General features: G+C 39.5%; 2 protein-coding genes and 3 long non-coding RNA genes across 5 annotated transcripts in view; 2 read left to right on the top strand and 3 right to left on the bottom strand.

Moving 5' to 3' along the window:
* The window catches only part of LOC135338449 (uncharacterized), an 86,590-nt gene that overhangs the window by 15,142 nt on the left and 48,839 nt on the right, over nt 1–22,609 (top strand). The gene's annotated exons all lie outside the window — the stretch shown is intronic.
* Nucleotides 4,663–22,609, bottom strand: part of LOC135338597 (uncharacterized) — a 119,531-nt gene continuing 101,584 nt past the window's right edge. The window contains exon 3 of the long non-coding RNA XR_010395632.1: nt 4,663–4,677. This is a non-coding gene — a long non-coding RNA (uncharacterized LOC135338597). The remainder of the gene's footprint in view (nt 4,678–22,609) is intronic.
* On the bottom strand, nt 12,523–13,249 carry LOC135338588 (uncharacterized). The gene is made up of 2 exons (XR_010395620.1): nt 12,835–13,249; nt 12,523–12,716 (listed from the first exon to the last, which is right to left on the bottom strand). It is a non-coding gene; the product is annotated as an uncharacterized LOC135338588 (long non-coding RNA).
* Nucleotides 15,550–16,522, bottom strand: LOC135338628 (uncharacterized). Its single transcript, XR_010395667.1, has 2 exons — nt 15,923–16,522; nt 15,550–15,868 (listed from the first exon to the last, which is right to left on the bottom strand). It is a non-coding gene; the product is annotated as an uncharacterized LOC135338628 (long non-coding RNA).
* LOC135338917 (uncharacterized) lies at nt 16,861–21,847 on the top strand. Its single transcript, XM_064535009.1, has 5 exons — nt 16,861–16,882; nt 17,020–19,229; nt 19,343–19,424; nt 21,042–21,137; nt 21,366–21,847. Exons 1-5 carry the CDS (start codon nt 16,861–16,863, stop codon nt 21,743–21,745), a joined length of 2,790 nt encoding a protein of 929 aa, XP_064391079.1. The 3' UTR covers nt 21,746–21,847.

The following is a 22,609-nucleotide window of genomic DNA, read 5'->3' as shown; positions in this document are numbered from 1 at the left end:
ATTGACGTTGTAACGGATTGGAGTTATGCTCTCGTCTGATTTCTTGTTCCCACGCTTTTTTGTGGTTCCCCTGGCCAATCCTAGCAATTTTTCACATTGCAAATGTTTTTCTAGTCGGATAATTATAGAGACTGCAGACATTAATATCTTTTTAATGAGAAGTTGAATGAGAAGTGTGAATGGTGCGTTATAATTATGTATTTGTTATAGATCAAGAGCTATATACAGTTCATTTAGTCTAGAGAGTAGATTACCACAAATGTGTGAGTAGTTGTACTTAAAATAATGTAAATATCTTTTGATCGGAGTTTTTCTAAGAAATGGTGTTGATACCCGTGTGTAGATGAATGACTGAACTACAACATATCCAAAAATGTTTCCCTTCCATACAAGTGAGGGATCTTTTATAAGACTGATACATTACACAGATAATAAGTACAAGCTTATAACAAGACATGAGAGCTTACCATTCGAGCGACGGGAGTCTTTGTCTCTTTATTTCTTCGAAGATCCTTCCTAGGTGCCAAGCAATCCAGCTACATAGCTATTATACTAGCTAGCTAGAGAGTCCTAGAACGCCTAGCCTTCATCTAACTAACTTGTCTTCTCCAGAACATCTTTTACGAAGCTTTATGAGTATAAGGAAGTGCCCGGAAGGCAATAATTGAACTTCAATTATTCATGAAGTTTGAGCGTCATTTACTCAAGGTTGCAATACCTTCGTAGCGTTCCCTCGAACATATCTCCGGAAAGAAAGTAGCTAGGAGGTCGATCTTGGTATCATTTTGAAGCTTGAAGGACGCTCTATCCGATTCAACAATAAAAACTGATTCGAAACTGCCCGCGTTAAGGTCCCTTTTCATTGGCACTGTCACATGTTCATCATAACTATAATTATGACCTTTGGCTTTCAGTCTTTGCATGCTAGGACACTATCACTTAGCCAGTATAGTTAATAGTTAGCACTTCTAGGGTGTATAGTAACTTGTAGGCCATAGACTACTGCCATAATTATAGGGAATAGCTCATTGTGTTGACCTTTCTATGCATATATACAGTTAAGCAATTTGATATGCTATACGCTATAATAACACACTGTAATTTTGTTCTGCTGTGTACAGTAGACTCTTGCTATTCCGGCTCTCTGAAGTACGGCCACCTCGATATACCGGCCATTTGGCTTGGCACGGAATGCTAGCTATAATTATGTTTACTGCACAAAACTCACCCTGAAGAACGGCCACTCGCTATTCCGTTTACCGGCCAGTGCTGGCTGTCCCAAACAAGGTTTTCAATGTAATTTTATACGTATAATTTTTATTACGGCGGATATGACGTTTTAGGTGTGGTTTAGCAAATAAAATTGGATTATTACTTTTGCGGTTCTTGTCTCGAGGATAATGTAGGATTGAATCATTCTGTTCTCTATTTAAGTGTAATCCAATTTTATTTGCTAAACCACACCCAAAACGTCATATCCGGCCGTAATATACGTATAAAATTACATTGAACCTTGTTTGGGACAGCCAGCACTGACCGGTAAACGGAATAGTGAGTGGCCGTACTGGTATAGGGCCTGCACTGGTCACTGTTTTGCATCGTTATTATAGTAACTTGTTAGTGTATAACAATTAAAACATAAGTGTATATACGGAAACCCATGTGGTGGTAGCTATAATAATTATTAATTATATAAAGAGGATGAACGTTCTGATGATCAAAGAGTTATTCAAGTGTATCTAGCCTGTATACATGCATGTAATTATTATAGTAGCAATCAAACTTTTTTTTTTGCGCTCGCTCTCAGCACCCTCCTTACTAGCTGCATTTCCTAGAAACACCACTGTGCTCAGAAAGGTATAATTATGGTATACTGTGTGCATGTGTGTGTATAGACTGCTACAGCTGCTCAAGGATCAATGAAGTGCAAACAAGAGTTTCTATAATAATATATAGGCATCTATAGTATCGTTTTTTTGGATTGTAATTTACGGATTTGCAGTTATAGCTATAATTATAGGTTTATTTACTTGGAATGCCATCGCAGCCTTTCAGAAGAGAGAGTAGCAAAACTCGTCCATGGAGTGTTGCTACTCTACTTAGTAGATAATTTTATATAGCTCTGCACTATAATTATAATGCTAGCTGGCTTTATTGCATGTAACTATACTACCTAGCTTTTTGTATTAATTGTACCTGTTGTTTTGATGTATCAAATGGGTTCGCCTATGTTAGTTAGTTAGTTGACTCTTCATAGCAGCTAGCTATAGCTCTACGCAGGCCGGTCTATTATGGGACTTACCCTGGCTAAGAATGCATGGGATTTCCCTATAGTCTTACACAACGTGTGACCGGAAGTGGACGTAACTCCCAAAAATGTTCGTACTGCGTGCTTGTTAATTTGAAATCCCCCTTTTCTTTTTCTTGGATCTGCTACTAAGTCAAGTTCAGTCGGTAGAGCATCAGACTCTAAATCAGAGTTTGAGCCCCACATTGGATGATTTTTTGTTCGCTGGTGGCTACGTAGTAATTATAGTGGTCTTGAGGCATGCAGTACTTGCAGACTATTACACACATGTATACAGTTACAACGAGTGTTGCAAGCGTGCGCTTGCTAATGCCTCTCGCCACGTTTTTGCTTTCGCTCAAAAGTATTAGTGTTATAGAATAGGTAAATAAATTGCAATGTGCTTTGATTGTTTCACAAGAAAGGGGTGTTCAGCACAGTTAATGCATGGTGCATACTGATCGTCTTAAATGGCCTATAGCCAACCCTTTTCCCATTGAAGCCGTCATAATTATGACGGCCACTCTAGTAGTGATTTTCAAAAGTTCACGTGGTATCTTTAATAAGCCGCCTCGAGGTACGCTTCGTACAGTAATTTGTTGCATTTTGAGTGGGCAGATCAAAGGAAATACTGTGCCAATATCTGCTTTAATGATTTAGCAATAATTATGCAATTATGTTATGTTACATGTGCAGTCAGGATTATACTCTGATCTTCAGCTAGCTACCCATGCACTGAGCAGCCTCATAGTAGTTTTACGTAATTTTCGTCTTTTCTGATGAACTATAATTATTATTAATAATAATAGATGCATGTATACTGTATTAATTATCATAAAACCAAAATATTGTCTTGTTGGTTACGTTAGCTGATTATCATTGCTTGATTATGTGCATTCGTATCGAGCTATAGGGACTCAGGGTGCTGAAACACCCCCTATAAGCTTGGGAATTAACTAATAGTAATCAAGTTTGTACAATAATAATTATTATAGCTTGATCTAGATAAGGCCTAGTATTCAATTTGTGTATTATCGTAGTAATAATTATAACAAGAGTGTACGGAAACCCATGTGGTGGTTAGAGAGGATGGACGTTCTGATGATCAAAATTCTATTACACATGTAAAGTCTATATACATGCATCTATAGGCATTGAGTGTTTGTCGGCAATTCTTAGATATCATTATAAGCAGAAGAAAAGTCTCGAGTAACAAGCGATTTGACTAGATTTTGGTTACGCGGTGGGCGGTATGAAATCATAACCGCGGCTATTCGGTTAATTGGGACTGTGCAGGTTGACCTCGAATCTAATGACTAATTTGCGACTTTGTCTCGAATTGTTATGCTCTCCAGGAGCGTAGCCAGGATTTTTTGGAAGAGGGGGCAAAACCTATCAGCCACGCAGCGCTGAAATTTTGACCGGAAGCCACGCCTCTTAATTATGATGTCATAATTGATTTCTCTATTTAGTTGGGTGTGGCCTGATGTTTAGAAAGCTAGTTTAGCAAAGAACAAGAACTGTCTATAGATTTAGACCAGAATAGCTCACAGTTTAGGGACTAAATCGTTTTGCTTGCCTACTAGCTAGCTAACTGCAGCAAGATCGGGAAGAAAGGGAGTGCTCAGCAAGATAATCAGCTACACTAACCTGAGCTGAATAGTAGAGAATCCAGAAAAAGGGGGGGCATTTGCCCGCTTTGCCACCCCCTGCCTACGCCACTGCTCTCTATTTAAACTTTCATACTTCAAATCACACCCAAAACGTCATATCCGGCCGTAATAAACGTACATTAAAAACCTAGCTTGGGGCAGCCAGAACTACAGTATAATTATACGGAGGCATGGCCGCACTTCAGGTCTGATCAAGCTAGCAATTTATAACGACTGGTATATTGAAGTGACTACTTAATTCAGAGACCCTGATGTGAGACCCTGATGTAGAATCATACATGCAGTATAGGCTTGTTAATTTGTAAAATTATGAGGTTATCAATTAAGCCCTTGCTCTTGTGACCATATCCAGTAGACTGCATGTGATCCATTTTGCGCTGAACATTCTATCATGCATGCATATTTATTATCGTAGTATATTCACAGTGCAATTGTTGTTCTCACCTCAGATTCTGCACAAGTAGTTCGTATCCTAGAGCTGACACTGAAAGATGAAGGTGATGTAACCACCAAAGTTAACGGTGAGATTCATTATTAGGTGTACACTGAGTGGCGGTCATTTACTGACTAGCAACAGATGCTCCTTTTGTTATAGTATTAATCCACCCCTCACAAGGGTCTATAGTGCTTCATATTAACCACTTTTTATCGTTTTCTCCAGAGAACAATCGACTTCTTATTGCTTGCAAGTTTGGGTACACTGCAATTGTCCGTTATCTGATCAATCAGTGCAATGTGGATGTCAATAGTGAGTGAATATCTTTGTACGCTGATTGCTAATGGCATGCATCACTTTACCTTTCTACCTACCCATTAATTGTGTATGTCTCAACAATGATATCTTATACCTTATGCAATGTTAGGCCCCCCATAACTCATTGTGTATGTCTTGAGCATATATACACCACTAGCTTACTGTGGGTATAGTTGGGTAGGTCCAGTATGGGACATGTATAGAGGTGTTCAGGCAATAGTTGTTGGTGACGTTCATTAGTTATGGTTTCTGAGACAATGTGTTGTGCATTCCTAACACTGTCCTGACTCACCACTATAGGAGCTGTGACCAGGGATGGACTAACTCCACTGGGAGTGGCAGTCAGAGAGGGGAAGCTGGATACTATCAAGTACCTCATCACAGAATGCGATGTGGATATCAATAGTAAGTTAGTATAATTATTTGCATGCATGCACTGTAATGACATATATCACTTGACCTTTATATTCCAACCCATTGCGTGTACGTCTCAAATGATACTTTACAGTAGCAGCCAATATAAAGTACCCGTTCCGTTTACGTAGTACGTCCGTAGTACGTATTATAGATACACGTTTTTTCTTATTCAACCACTGTCAAACCCATACATGCAGCTCTGCACGCAGCTATAATTATATTGTAAAAATTAATTATAGTTAGCTGTATATATAGATATTATCTATAGCTAGCGTTTTCTAACCTGAGATAGGACTCATATTTATATAATTATAGAGACTGCAGACATTAATATCTTTTTAATGAGAAGTTGAATGAGAAGTGTGAATGGTGTGTTATAATTATGTCTTTGTTATAGATCAAGAGCTATATATAAATAGGCTTAATTACAGCTATAGACATGCATAAGCCATAGCATAGGTAAGTAATTGAGATGACTATAGGATTGTCTCTTTGTTTGCCACTTTTCTACAACGTACTTGCAACATGTAACGGTAAATAAACGGTACAGTAAATTTCAACGTTTTTAATAATTACGATGGTGTAAAAACGGAAACGTTATGAAACGTACTATGGGTGTACTACGTAAACACTTACTGTGGGTATAGTTGGGTAGATGCAGTATGGGACATGTAGAGGTGTTCAGGCAATAGTTGTTGGTGATGTTCATTAGTTATGGTTTCTGAGACAATGTGTTGTGCATTCCTGACACTGTCCTGACTCACCACTACAGGAGCTGTGACCAATGATGGACTAACTCCACTGGGACTGGCAGTCAGTAGGGGGAAGCTGGACACTATCAAGTACCTCATCACAGAGTGCAATGTGGATATCAATAGTAAGTTAGTATACTTATTTGCATGCATGCACTGTAATGACATAATCACTTGACCTTTCTATATCCCAACCCATTGCGTGTACGTCTCAAATGATACTTTACAGTAGCAGCCAATATAAAGTACCCGTTCTGTTTACGTAGTATACGCCCGTAGTATACTCATTATAGATACGCTTTTTTTCTTATTCAACCATTGTCATATACCCATGCAGCTCTGCACACAGCTAGCTATATATACGGTGGCCCTGAGCGTAGTTCACTTTAGCTACTTGATACTTCGCCTACCTTAGCTACTGGGTAGTTCGCCTACCTTAGCTACTGGGTAGTTCTACTTGATATTTCATCTACCTTAGCTACTTGATAGTTCACCTACCTTCGCTGCTTGATAGTTCACCTACCTTAGCTACTTCGCAGTTAACCTTTGAACTGCATGTTAATTCTATTTAATGCTGCTGTAGCCGTACTGTACATAGCGACTAGAGATCAATAATGAGAGCTACATATGCACGTATACAGGTACTGAGGATTATCTAACAGCAATGCAAGAATAGAGTATACCACACCAGAACCATTGTATAGTACAGAATTCTTGTGCTGCGATGGGATTAGGAGATATAACCATGAACAACTTGAACTGCATGTATTGTATTAGTCACCTTTTCTCAGGGGGGAGGGGGAAGAGAAGAAAAAGGTCTCTTAATCCTAGCTCTATTGCCCCAAGCTAGACTAGCTAGTATTGTGAATAACATGTAACTTCCAAATGAATCAAGTGTGGTACTCTCTCATCTTGCATTGCTGTTACCCATAGGGTAGCACTAACCGGCTGCAGATAATCCTCAGTACCTGTATATATACATGGAGCTCTCATTTATATTGAGTCGCATGGCTCCAGCAGCATTAACATACAGTTCAAAGGTCAACTTCGAAGTAGCTAAGGTAGGTGAACTGTCAAGTAGCTAAGATTGGCGAACTATCAAGTAGCTAATTAAGGTTGTTGAACTACAAACTTAAGGTAGTTGAACTATCAAGTAGCTAAGGTAGGTGAACTATCAAGTAGCTAAGGTAGGTGAACTATCAAGTAGCTAAGGTGAACTAATAGTAACGCTCAGGGCCACCGTATATATAGCTATTGTGAAGTAGTTAGCTGTATAGCTAGCTATAGCTAGCGTTTTCTAACCTTAATTGTAGAACAGAGATAGGACTCATATTTATATATAGAGACTGCAAACATTAATATCATTTTTTAATGAGAAGTTGAAGAACCTGTGAATGGTGCGTTATAATTATGTCTTTGTTATAGATCAAGAGCTAGCTATAGGCTTAATTACAGCTAGACATAAGCCATAGCATAGCTAAGTACTTGAGATGACTATAGGATTGTCTCTTTGTTTGCCACTTTTCTACAACGTACTTGCAACATGTAACGGTAAATAAGCGGTACAGTAAATTGCAACGCTTTTAATATGATGGTGTCAAAACGGAAACGTTATGAAACGGGTACTTTATATTGTAGGATCACGATAAAATCTGTGCCGTACGTCCATCACAGACAGACAGATGACTATAATATTATTATAATAGAGACTCGCTTCACTCGGCCCTATATAAAGCGCCTCATACTCAGGTGCAGGACTGGGACTATAATAGGCCTGTACCAAAATTAATATTCCGGAATAATTTTTTTGTATAATAGGCAGTTTTTTACAATGTGAATAATAATTCACTGTGAAAATAATTTATATCCCACATTTTACGTATCAGTAAATCTATTGTTATTCCAATCATTAATTTTATGTTGAAACCACATTTTGTGTGCTAATAAAATTTTCTTATTAGCTGCTGAAATTAAGTTATAGTTGTGACACATGCACGAGTGCCACATGGGATATATTGGCTCAGTAGTGACCTAGGCCCGAGGGCCGCAGACCTCGAGGGCAAAGGCACTACTGAGCCAATATATCCAATGTGCCGCACGAGTGAGCTGTGTAACAACTGATTTGTTGCATTCCTTGTGCATTCCTTTCCGTGTACACATCACTCCTTTTATAGGACAACTAGTTTCAACTACTTGTGGTGGCTGTGGAATGCACCAGACGCATAAAAAATGTTTTCTGCCTACCACTGAATCTGTTTAACAGTGTTGTACTATAAAAGGGACCGTTTTAGGTTACTGGGTGGAGAGTGGGCTTTAGGTAACTTCAGCCATACTATGCCAATATCTAGATAGTGGCACAGTTCAAGGCTTGACCTGTGCCATATGGCAGATATTGGCACAGTGTTTCCTTTGATCTGCCCACTCAAAATGCAACAGGTTATAGTTGTGACACAGGCACGAGTGCCACATGGGATATATTGGCTCAGTGGTGACTTAGGCCCAAGGGCCGCAGGCCTCGAGGGCAAAGGCACTACTGAGCCAATATATTCAATGTGTGCACGAGTGAGCTGTGTAACAACTGATTTGTTGCATTCCTTGTGCATTCCTTTCCGTGTACACATCACTCCTTTTATAGGACAACTAGTTTCAACTATATACTTGTGGTGGCTGTGGAATGCACTAGACGCATGAAAAACGTTTTCTGCCTACCACTGAATCTGTTTAACAGTGTTATACTATAAAAGGGACCGTTTCAGGTTACTGGGTGGATGGTGGGCTTTAGGTAACTTCAGCCATACTATGCCAGAATCTAGATAGTGGCACAGTTCAAGGCTTGACCTGTGCCATAATAATATTATGGCTATTGCATGGCACAGTGTTTCCTTTGATCTGCCCACTCAAAATGCAACAAATTTATGGTGCTATAATTATATAATATAGGTGTTTTATTTCATTGCTGTGAATGTTGAATAATTTGAATAAAAGCACCATCAGCACCTGCGGTGCTGATGGCTCGGTGGAGATACATAACATAAAGCTACTAATAGCTTTTTTATACTGATGAACATTTTTGCAATAATTATTTTGCTGCATGCAAACTCAAAGAGTAATGATCGACCATGATTGTTGTTAAAAACGATCGATGCCAAAAGTTAAAGTCTAAAATTAGTGGCTGCCATCAGCAGAGCCTTGCAGCTTTCCTTCTCACTCTTGCAGCTACCAATAGCTATAGCTTTTTAGTGCAGAGCTAACTACTATAAAGTAAACTACGTGCTCTTCTGAAAAGGCTGCAATGGCATTCCGAGTAAGCAAAACTCAAAAATGAAGCATTATTTTGCAAATTCACGAATTATTATCCAAGTAAACATGACCAGAAGCCTATAGATACTCTTACTTGCACTTGATTCATCCTTGAGCAGCTGTAGCAGTCTACACACACACACACACACACAAACACACCACTGTATACCTCGCTTGCGCATGCGCACCGAGGCATAGTGAGCCCAAGCAGCAGAAAATTTGACCCTTTGCGATCTAACTATATTGCGTTCTGGTAAGGATCGTGTGTATTTACTAGTAATAATTTTAGATTTTGCAATTTTATTATTGCGAATTGATCAACCCTCGCAAAGTTCACATATAATTATATTTGATGCTCGCAAAACATTCTATACTAGCTGTAATTGTTTAATATAATACGGAAGGAATGGAGGAATAATTATAGGGGTATAGAGTTAGCAAAAAGGAGAGCATGTATAATTATATCGGGAAGTCGTGTGAGGGTAGAAGGAGGGTAGAAGGGTGAAAATGACTGTGGGTATATGCAGTGCTAGAGATGTTCTACCAGTCTATATTGTGTGTTAGATTCTATCCATAGAATATCTAATATATTTTTGTTGTGTCTTATAATTATTATGAACTCTGAATGCGTCGGAGAATACCTTACGTCCCGATTGCGGGCTACATATCGCGCCCACATTCATAAAAATCCTTATGGTTCACGCCATTTCCTAGCCTCCTTCACCGGCCTTCATAGAAAAGAAGGCCTGCTATCGACTGCTTGCGCATGCGCAAAATTATTAGATATTTTTTCCCGTAAAAGTTCCTATAATACAGAATTCATCAAAGAAAATATCCTAAACGTCACGCATACACAGAGCTATATATAGCTAGAGACAGAGCTGTGTAGGTTTGTTGTACAGCTATTTTCTTCTGGTAGCAGTAGTATATAGTAGACTTTCACCTAAGTTAATGTTAAATGGGCGTGGCCTGTCCATATAGGATAGGCTCTTATCAGCTTTCACTCCGTTCAGACGATTGTCATCCACACTGTTGCAGGCTGTGAGTCTTTTGTTAACATAGCAGGCTAAGGGTAGCTATCAGAGAATGCTATCCGATTGGCTAGAAACCTTCAATTGAACTTTCTATCTACTTCCTTCAAGTGAAGTGGGAAGTGCGGCCTAGGATCGAGGCTAGCCATTTCCTAAACCATGCAGGCTTTACTTTTTCTTAACTGTACCCCAATTTCTTTTTTTGCATGCTGCCTATTCTTTTTTGCTACCTTCTATTTATGGATGAACAACGGCAAGAAAAAAAGGCCTGGGAACGATCGAGGCTAAGATTAGTGACCGTTTGATAATGGCTCCAATATCTTCTTAGTACATGCAACCTCAGGGGGTTCTAGGGCAGCTAAACAGCGATGCTTATAATTATTGAGTGAGAGCTAGGACAGTGACTGGGATCATATATAGGAATCTACTTTTCAGAGATCAAGCTATAAATAAAGAGCATGTGTGATGTGTGAAGAGCCAGAGGAAGAAGCTCCTGAGCATATAAATTATAGATCAAGTCTCCTGGATCTTGTAAGTAACTATATATAGAACATGATGTGGATCATAATTATAGATATAGGAATCTATACTTTTCAGAGATCAAGCTATAACATGGAGAGCCAGAGGAAAAAGCTCTTGAGCATTATATAATTATAGACCAAGTCCTGGACCTGTATAGAACATCATAATTATAAATGATGTGTCTTGATAGCTTATACTAGTCTAGTTAGTACACAAATGGACATGAAGTGACAAATGTCAGACTATATATAACACAAAGCAGAGGAGTAGGAAGATGTTTTTGTAAGGGGGTGCTGGACAAATCTGGGGGTCCAAGCCCCCGGAAAATTTTGGCATTCTACATTCCCGGAGATTAATTCTGAGCAAATTTGGTATAAAATTATCAGTATCAAAATTTAATTCTACGTGAGTTCTGCTATATACTATAGAATCTGTTAAGTGGGTATTAATATACAATAAAAAAAGATTGCATTGTGTCATTGTACTTCGGAGGAATGTTTCAGTGAAGAAAACGAATGTTCGGCAGTTTAATAGACAGCATGTCTATTTTAGGATCCAATTTTACACTTGATCTATATAGTCTAGCTACCCTCTTTAGTAGCTGTTCATGGAAACTTACCATTGATGTCAAAAATGAGAGGAGACTTGCTTGTTTACTTGCCATTGCAGATTCGCAATGTGCTTGCTCTTTATAAGAGATATCTACGATGTGGTTCATCTAGTTGACCTTTGTACTGTGTACGTAACTATGCTAGTATAGCTAGCTCAGTAACTAATATAATTATACTGAGCTAGCTAGCTACTAGCTCAACTTCTAGCTAGCTGCTATATCAAGCTAGCTAGCTTCATGGAGCAAGTAGGTAAGGTAGCTTGAGATAAGGGGGTGCTCCAGCACCCTGAGCACCCGTGCTTCCTACGCCACTGCAAAGTGGTCGGTCAAGAAGTTGAAATGTGCAGTCCTTATGTTTGCTAGAGCTAGCTATCATAGCATGATATGCTAGCCTCCTTCACCGGCCACTTCCCTGATGTGAAGTGCGGCCTGGAATCGAGACTTAGCATGATACATGCATGCACTCTCAGGTATATTAAGGACTGGGACCTTCAATTATTGCTGAATCAGCTAAAACGCAGCCACGCCCACGATTTTTAATATGTTTTGTGTGTAAAAATTTTGTGCAGCTACTGATCTTTTTTAGTTCTAAAAACGGTGTTCTAAACCTTCCTTTTAGCTCTTAATTCTTAGTGTAGTAGGTAGTTCAAAGGCTTAAGCAGACATATCTGCTGGGAGAGAGCCACTTCTTTGGCCAAAGGTGAGATTTTGCACAAAACTTAGTCTTACAGCTGACAATAAGTGACATTTTTATTTTTATAGGCTAATAACTTACTCTAAATAGAACATGATGCTTTCTCCCAGCGGATATGTCTGCTTAAGCCTTTGAACTACCTACTACACTAAGAATTAAGAGCTAAAAGGAAGGTTTAGAACACCGTTTTTAGAACTAAAAAAGATCAGTAGCTGCACAAAATTTTTACACACAAAACATATTAAAAATCGTGGGCGTGGCTGCGTTTTAGCTGATTCAGCAATAATTGAAGGTCCCAGTCCTTAACCCTTTCCCTGCTTTAATTAAAAGTGAATATTCGCATATTTTGTTTAAAAAATTTATAACTCATGAACCGTATATTAAAAACACTTGTAACAAAGTTCCACAGGTAGAACCAGACCTGTCGCATTCATGGAATCATCATTGTTGCCTAGCAACCAACCACCACCCCACAAATAACAATTGTTAACAAAAATTCATAATTATGTACACAAACAATATTGTGTGATGTTACGAAGTGACTGAACACATGATATAAGTGTTCAGAATGTTCTCACGGTGACATGGCTGACTCAGGACTCAATCAGGATCTGCAGAAACTTGTATTTGAGGTTCTATCGGCAGACGCCCTTTTCCCGGGAAATATTTTCTTCACCTACACACAGGTTTACAAGTTTAATGGTGGCTCATGATGTCCACTGTTGTACTAACTAGCCTAAACAAACCTATAGTGAAGCTATCAAGACTACAAATGCTACTCTATAGTGACTTACCAGGTTCAGGAAGATGGTCCACCTCAAGTGCGTCTTCCTCAGGATTCTCAGGCTCTTTCTTTTTAGCTTGACCTCTGAAAGGAAGCTTCCTACCTAGCTATGATCCCAGTCACTGTCCTCTCACTCTACAAGGCCATAGGCATCGATATTCTCACTCTCTAGCTTCCCTAGAACCTCCCTGAGGTTGTACTACAAAGATCTTGTAGCAATTATAAAACGGTCACTTTTCTTTCGATGATTCTGATCGAACCGTACCTTGAAGCAAAATATTAAAAATGCCACGTGGAAGAGCAGCTCAATGCGCATGTGCTGGTACCTGCAGTGTGCGCATAGCTCCAACACAGGGTGCACAATGATTTTTTTTAATTTATCAGTAGCCATGCCGACTATAGTCGGCTAAAGCGGGGAAAGGGTTAATATACCTGAGCTGGTTTTATCACGCTATTTCAATCAATCACGTGATATCTGTTTTTTTCATGACATTTCTGTTTTTTTATCTTATTGAACACAAGCCACGTGATAATTCTGCCCGGTCAATAATTTTGTGACCGAACGTTGGAATCTTTAGTCGATCTTCTATAACATTAGTGGGTTCTGAGTTCTCTCTCAAACTGTTCAGCTGTTAGTGTTCCATCGATGCTCTCTATAGTGTCAAGATAGCTGGAGTCTGGGTACTAGTTATACAAGTGATTTCATAAGATACGGATTTTTTAAGAAAAAGGTGTCTGTATTTTGAGCTGGGAAAGGTTAACTGTCATGTTGAAAGGTCTGCTCCCCCTGGCCCTGTTTGTGGCTCTCTGATTGTTGTGCTCTGATTCTCTCCATGGCTCGTGTGTTCTGCATGGCTCTCTGACTGGCTACAAAGTTTAATTATGCTGTGAGACAGCTATATATAGAGCTCCTTCCTATAAACAGCTCACAGAAGCAACAGCTACAATAAAACTGATTTAGAACCTTGGATCTGCTTTATTCAATTCATGTGAATGTGTTTCAGACATCTCCCAATATACAGTATGGAAAAAGGAACAATTATTTTATCTCTATTGTTATTGCATCCAGCTTAGAGAGTAGATTACAACATTTGTGTGAGTGGCTGTACTTAAATGTTGATATCTTTTGATTTGAACCTTTCAGAAATGGTGCTGATACCATTGTGTAGGTGAATGAATAAGCTACAACATATCCCAAAAACTTTCCATGAAAACATGAGGTGGTGGGTTGGGGATTAATAAGAACAACAGCAAATTTTTATAGTACTAGTGGGTAATCGGTTAGAGTAATAAAACACTAACCTTAAACAGCTAAGGTCTCGGACTTCATAAGATAGTTGCATGTTGAATGGTTTAGGTATCCTGGCTATTCTTCATGGGTCTTATATATGTTCACAGTGTCTATATAATTCATGATTTACTGATTTTTAGGTATACTTTTGGTTAGAGTGAAAAATTAATAGCTTATAGCTTTCAAATTTCTGTAATAAGTTTACAGATAAAATTAATGGGCTACGTTTTGATACCAAGAACATCCTCTATGCTTATTCCATTGTTGTAATAACACTGAAAAACTACAAATTTTACTATTTTCTACTGTTTTGATGACATCAGCAGCTGCTAACCACAAACCAATCACGCTTCAACCACATAAGTGGGCTACAATAACTGTACGCCCACTCTTAATTAAGTTTGTGGTTGATTAAAGCGTCATTCTAATTTTTTGGGATATGGTGTATAATTATATAGCTTATTCATTCAATGGTATCAGCACCATTTCTAATCAAAAGATATCAACATTTAAGTGCAGCCAGTAATCTACTCTCTGCTGGATGCACTGTACATGTTGAATTTCATGACATTATAACTTGTCAATGTGTGATTTCTATGGTTAACGTTACTGTAATTAAATCTTAATAATAATTATGGGCGTAGGTAGCACGACGCTTGGCTTTACGTATTCATTATTGCCCTTGTGGTCACGGCTCAGTGAGTTCTGTCATTATTTTGTAGTACTCGCAATTTCTTTGATGTACATCGTAGAGATGACGCAAGACAATAATAAGTAAATCACAATACAATTATAACTAGTGTTCAAGCTGGCGCTGTGCTAATGCCTCTCGCCATGTTTTTGCTTTCGCTCAAAAGTATTATAGTGTTATATTAGTTTCTATAATGAATTTTATATTAAAGGTAGCTTATCTATATAAAGTCACTGAGAAGAAAATACTTATTTATATGCATCTATTGTTGTTATTATTTATTGTATTATGTGGCTTACCAGGACCTCAAGAAAGAAGAAAATTGATTCTTTCAGGATCCAGTTCAGTGTATATAATATCTAAGAAGAAAAGATCTGTGTACATGCATATTGTTATCTATATTGTTATATGATAGTGTTTTGTGACTTACCAGGCCCTCAAGACAAAGATGATTCTGCCAGGAGGATCTAGATCTGGATCTTGGATATTATTTCTCACATGGGGAATGAGCGCGCATGCGCATTACATCCACAGGAATAATTAAAGGGTGTGTCCAAAGAGATCAATTTCACAAAAAATAATGGCTACTGCTAGCTAGCTGTTTTAACAGATATTTTCTGAGTATTGTAGTAGCCTCGATCCCAGGCCGAGTTTTCGCTTTTATAACGGTTAGGCAAACAACTAGGCCTGGTACTAGTTGTCTGCGCATGCGTCAAATTTTCATTGTATTTGTGGTCGGCAAAGATATTTAATAAATCAATAATCGAAATTTGTACACAGAAAATGCACAGAGTGAGTACACAAAAGATGCACATAGGGAGCTGCTTCACAAGGGCCTGGGGAGTTGCCAGTTGTGCTGCAGCACGATTACAGTGACCCAGGGCAACTTCAAGATGATTGAATGCCTTCAAATTACGTTTCAACGATTTAGCAGGCTGCTGGACTTCTCTGATTCTAGGCCCCAACTCGTAACTCAGTTAAACTTTGCTTGAGAAAACGTAGATTCTCTTGATGCCTCTGAGCTACCCAGCAACACTCGAACGAGCAGGTCATACTCCAGTCCTGTAAGTATAGGACAATAATTATTAAAGAAACCAAACACGGTTAAACCCTTACCTTAAACTGTCCAGTCTCGTCCGTTAGTATAGCCAAGAGGAACAATGTTGGGATAGCTGGATAGTAGCCATTGCTCCTGTACAGAGAAGTAGACATTCAAAATACATGTAGATCTATACATATTAAATTTCTCGTATTAACAGGTTAGTGTCATTGTCGACGAGCTGATGATGGCAGCACCAAGTTCTCTAGCTCACACTCTTCACTTGATCCACCATATTAATGATGATACTATAGTCTACCTAGATCTTTAATACCAAACATGAACAAGACTTGATAGCATAGGGCCCACACAAAAATATCTGACCTTAACAAGCTTGACAAAGCTTTATACCTCTTCCCTTGTTGTTCAGTCTTCAGAATAATGTTTCTAAGCTTCAGAGAAGAGAGAAGCTTCAGCTAAGAGCCATTCCAATAATGATAAAACGGGAACTGACTTCTAGTACACGATAGTACACGAATATAAATGTCACGAAAGTGAACGAGAATATCCATTTGTCAGAATCTGACGAACGACTGACACATGCGCAGACAACTAGTACCAGGCCTAGTTGTTCGCCTAACCGTTATAAAAGCGAAAACTCGGCCTGGGATCGAGGCTAAGTACAAAAAGCTAGCGCTTTAGTGCAAGGCTAACTCATATGTTGAATAGAAAGTTTGTACAGACAGATGATGCTATGAAAGATTCTGAAGAGACTGCAACAGCCTTCAATGTGAGTCAAACTAGCCATAACTCGAGAAAGAAGCTTTAGTTTGCTAATCCACGAATCAAAATCCAAGAGAACGTGGCTAGAAGCCTATAGAAGCTGTTAGTTTTCGTCGCATTGCAACCGTTGAGCAGTTACTGCTGGAATACACACACAGACACACACACACACAGTCAGTACCGTATCCCTCGTGCGGCTACGCCTCGAGGCATAATTACCTACACTATAATTATGCATTACACAACACGTGAATGTATAATTATGAGATATCTTCGAGCAACCAAAACTTGTATAAACGAATCATGATCAGGTTAATATTATTATAGAGCACTGCATATACATGTACTTTCAGCTAGGTGCTCAATGATTATTGATGCATATCCATTGCAGATGTTCTTCTACTTGCCTGCCAGTATGGGGTTACCAAAATCGTGGAATATCTTTTGAATGACGTTGTTGGCTGTAATCCCAATATCAAAGATGACGATGGACGCACACCACTCTTTCTTGCAGGGAACAAGGACGTTATTCTACTCTTGCTGCAACACGGAGCTACTGCTGAAAATGCGTATTCCCAACATCGCAAAGCTCTTGGTAAAGTGTTTTCAAAGAATCCTCTGAAAAATCCAGTGAAGATACTTGTTATCGGTCACGGTGGAGAAGGAAAGAGCACTCTCATTGAAGCAATGGAGCACGAGCCAACTGCACTCACATCTCTAGTCAACATCTTCGTCTCTCCTAAAGAAGTCGATGGAGTCAGCCAGAAAACAGCCGGAATCATCCCTCGATTATTCAAGAGCCGTGTCTTTGGAGATGTGTTGGTCTACGACTTTGCTGGTCAAGAGGTCTACTACAGCAGTCACGCTGCCATTATCAAGTCAGCAGTTGATGCATGTCGGCCCATTATTGTCCTAGTCCTAGGACTCCATAAAGATGACACCTTCACCACTCACTCTGCCTCCTATTGGTTGGGCATCATTGCCAACCAGTGTGCCAATATGGAGGGCAAAGCTCCACTCATTGTGGTAGGTAGCTATGCTGATTGCTTAACCGATAAACGGAAGATTGCCAAGAAAGAAGAGATTGTTTTGCAAGCTGTTTCGAGATATCCGACCCTGGATCTGCTGAAGTTCATTCCCATGGATAATCGCTACTCCAACTCTAGTGGCATGAAGATATTGCGAGCTACTGTTGGTCCTGCTTGCGCCAGCATTCGATCAACATTGGCTGTTTCTTTAAATGCACACATGTTTCTGATTTACCTTGTTGGCAAGGATGAGATTGCGTTATCACTGGAGCAAGTTCAGCAGCAAATAAAAGAGGAATCCAGTCAAGTTCTCTCTAAGAAGCACAAAGAAGTTGTACCATTCATTCCGACAACCATTCCTCGTCTTGTTGAAATCTGTGTTCAGCTCAATGACAAAGGTCACATCCTCTTCCTACACAACACCAGCTCACCAGAAAAGAGCTTCATTGTCCTCAAGAAAGAAGAGCTCTTGGGTAAAGTCAATGGCACCATATTTGCTCCAGAAGATTTTGATCAGCACTGTCACCTCTCCACGAGCACTGGTGTTGTACCTTGGTCCAAGCTGGCTGCTCACTTGCCTAACTTGGATACTGACATGCTCACTGGATTTTTGGTTAATCTCGAGTTTGCTGTGCCCATTGAAGACCCTGAAGTCCTACGTCTTATCAAACAGCATCGAACAGACTCTGGTGAATCCGTATCACCTGACGAGAAGTATCTCTTCTGTCCTGCCCTCATCCGGTTAAAAGTTGGCACGAAAGTGTTCAAGCATCGCGATGACCTCGCTTATCATTTTGGTTGGGTTATGTCGTGCTCTCACAAAAACCAGTTTCTGGACGCTCGATTTCTACACGTCCTATTACTTCGAATATCTCTTTCATTGAAGCTGGCTCCAGTAATTGATCCTGACGTCCCCTCTCTACAGCGTAAATGCTCGGTCTGGACGACTGGTGTTTGCTGGAGCACTTCATATGGTGTCAAAGTGCTAGTGGAGGTCATTGACAAGAAGAAGGTCGTTGTTTTGATTCAAGCTCACCATATCTCACTGGAATTTCTCAAGCTGCGCTCTGCTGTGATCAAGAAAGTTGTTGACACCTCCACTGAGTTATGCTCTACTGTAGTCACTGAGGAGGCCCTCTTTCCTCCTCACAGTGTGACCTACCCTCTGGAAGATACATACGTCTTTGATTTCAAATCCCTCGCTGAAAGTATTATTGGCCAAGAAATGTGTGTCGTATCAGCTAAAGGTGTTGAAAACATGCCATTGAGTGATCTGCTCCAAGCTGAAGTGTACGCTAATCTCGGTGAGAATATTCTACAGCATCTGTTCAATCCAGCACACAAGGAATTGACTGATCAATTCATCTCGGCCCTTGCAACTTGTTGGAATAAGAATCCTCGACTGGCTGATATCGTACGCACAGCTATTACTGAGAATTCCAGCACTGCATTTCAAGACTGCAATAATCTCAATAAAGTTCTAAAAGTCTGGAAAAGCACTGGAGATTCCAGTGTTGAAGCACTGAGAAGAATTCTGGATCCACTTAGTGTGTTTGCTGGACGAAACCCTCTCGTGAGTTGAAAGGATTGCTATAGATTGCGTTTGATTTTACTAATGTATTGTGTTGAAAGTGTTTGATGATCCTACTGTAACTGGATTTGTTGATTTGGTCTCTCTATATATAGGAACTGGCTGATGTTGCTGCTAAGGAGACTAGTGATGATCTACTACCAGCCCCCAGACCATCAGTAAACTGTCCAAGCACAGGTATACGTATACTGCCAGTCTTAGTAAATGTATATAATGTGTTGGAACAAGTTACTTGGTGTATAGGGATGTAGCTATACGGTTTTTAACATGCATATTGAGTAATTATAGTAGTGCTAATTAAAGTGTGTACCGTAGAAACTGGATTATGTATTAGTTAATGTACAGTGTAGAGGGGTTTATGACAGTAAACCTCCCGACTACGAGGGCGTAAGCCCGAGGGGGAGGTGTGGTTTACTGTCATAAACTCCGAGGCACTGTGCATTAATTGATATATGTCCCATCTGATTGGCTGACTGGTTGCTATGCATTTAGCTGCATGACTACCACATAGCAACACTGTTCAAACAAGAAGACAACTAGGAAAAGATAGCTCGTTCACACCAGGGCTGCTGTCCACACTCAAATCCTTGCGCAGCCTGGACAGAATATGAGCAGCCAGCTCCTCCCTCAAAGCGAACGGTACAAGCCACTCCCCCTCTCTGTTCAATTAGTCAGCCCCTTCCTCCACTTACTGCGCAGCAACCAGCCAGAAGAAACAACACAGCTAGCTCTAGACGGTGTCTAGACCGGCTCTCTTCAGCTATGCCAGGCTAGTAGGCAAGCAAAGGTACGCTTAAAATAGCCACTCCTATATTATTACTAAACTGGCTTCTTTTTATTTAAATACAGAAGCTGAACAGGCCTAGTGCAGTGCGTGCAGTACTAATGCTAGTGAGCAAGGATCAGCCTGAGCCCTAGCCCTCTCCCAGAGTGTCTCTAAAGCAGCTCCTTCTTCAAGCACACAGCAGAATTTTTGATGAACTAGTCTACAGACTACACCCTCTGTTTCTATGTTTTCATTTATGACATTTTGTTTCTCATGCAAGACATTTTCATTCATCGAAAACACCATTAATTTATTTTTACTGCATATGCTTGAGGTGCCAATTTATGAGCTATATTTTCCCTTGTAGCCCTAGCTGAGGTGCCAATTTATGACAGTTAAACCCCACTAGACTACATGGCAAAGTGTAGTAGGTGGAAAATTACTCGACTATAAGCGTATCTTTATTTTAAGCGCATGCTCAATTGCAGGATTTTTGTTATACTTGAATTGAAGTGCTTTTCCAATTATGGGAAGGTTGTTAGTGAATTGATTCAGCTATCTATGAGCTATAGTTAGCTTGTACAGTGCATGGTAGCTATATAGCTGGTGATGTCCATCTGCATGGATCGAAGGACTCTCTGGGCAGGCTGTTACCTTGTCTGATCATGTTGAGAGACATGGATGAGGTTTTTTTATTCCAAGTTCCTGGTCAATTATGAATTTAAATGAACTATAAAAGTAAAACATAATAGCATATAATTATAATAATGACATAGATCCAGCAGTTAGGGTTGCCTTGATTGCTCAATTTCTAGCCAGCTTGCGATCACAGGGACATCCGGTTACTAGGTGGGGCTCGAAATGACTGCATTTATTTATAGGTGCATTCTCGAATATAAGCGTATAGAGCTCTGCTATTGACCCCAAGAGCGCATGCGCTAATAATCCTGTTTCTACGGTATCTGCTTATAATTGTACAATAAATACTGTGTTCACTTTGCACTCTTGGTATATTATTATACACCCAGCCTCTCTCCCTGTGGTGGCTGGAGCAGCTCTAACCATTGAGGACTGGTCAGTGAGTGAGGGGACTCAAGTCAGAGAGGAAGTCACTCGAACCACAGGTTATATTGCATGCTCATACACAGCAACAGCTGATCATGACAACATATACCATGTTGCAATTGTGTATTATTTTACTTTTAGATAGGTATAGGTCTAATCGTACGCATTGTGTGTATTGTCAGCGCATGTCATTGAGTTGCTAATCATAATAATGTGAGTCCACATGCATAATATAGTCGTTCTTTGATGTAGTTATTTCCCCCCTACACACACACACACATACACAGATGAATCAGTAGTGAGTGGTCTAACACTGGCTGCTCTAAAGAGGAGGACTGGAGTCAGTGACGCACAGCTGGACACTGAGGTCATAGAACACGACATTCATATCCTAGCCGGCTGCTTCGATAATCTAGACAACTATCTCGACCAGTTACGCTTGACTCCCGGCCAACAAACTGACATTCATGATCTAGCTGTCAAACGAGACATTCAAACTGCAATGGCGAAAGCTTTGAAGCTGTGGCGTGCCCCCAACCCTCTTGTTGCCACGTTCCGAGCTCTGTTGATCATCTTACTGGATCTTAAGAGAGGAGACGTGGCTGTTAGGGTGTGTCAGTACATTGTCGACAGAGTTCCACAATATGGACACTCAACACTAGTATAGTCTCTGTTGGTCAGGTTAATCATGTTCACATGCACCTTCTAGTTTTTGTAATAACTAGTATAAATAATTCTGATTTACTATCACAGTTTTAAAACTAATTAGCATCATGTAATTTTTATATACAATTTTATAAAACAATTTTGAGTAATAAAAAAGTGATTTCTTGGCAAATGAAACGATGAATACAAAAATCTATATCATATATTATGATAATGAGCTTACGTACAGCATGATACTATAATTATAATTATGGATTGACTCTCCTCAATTCTGGTATACATATCTCATCCTATAATGGCTTATAATTGCTTGAAACCATTGCAGTGGTTGATCAGAAGGTGCTATACAGGAGGGTGTGTTGGGGGGGGGGGGAGTGCATAATTATTCCACAACTGCTGTGTTGTAAATCAGGAAGTACGGTAAAATTGAATGTGTGCGTGTGTACCGGCCGGGGACTAAAATCCACCTATATAATAATATTATATGGTACTTGCATTAATATTGAGGGAATAATAATTATTATAATTATGATAATCATTTGCACGTAAGAAAACTGTGAACTTTACTTTTCTCTGGTTTTAATTTGTACTGCTTTGAACACGCTGTCGAATCTATATACTTGACTTTCCAAAGAGTTTTCATAAAAACTGCAATAGTGGAAAATCCGAAATACAAATTCACTACAGCTGCATGTACGTAGCAACTTTCTTTTTACAAAGGTGGCAATGCCATGCACCTATAATTATATATAATTATTATAATTATACTATATACTGTATAGATCTGTATGATCGTACACCTGTGAAGAAGAAAGTGCACAAACAAATGCAAGAAACATAATTTTATGAAGAAGTATAAGGTTGC

Source organism: Halichondria panicea, chromosome 7 (assembly GCF_963675165.1).
Source record: "Halichondria panicea chromosome 7, odHalPani1.1, whole genome shotgun sequence".
Lineage (NCBI taxonomy): Eukaryota > Metazoa > Porifera > Demospongiae > Suberitida > Halichondriidae > Halichondria > Halichondria panicea.
This window is presented reverse-complemented; position numbering and strand designations above follow the sequence as displayed.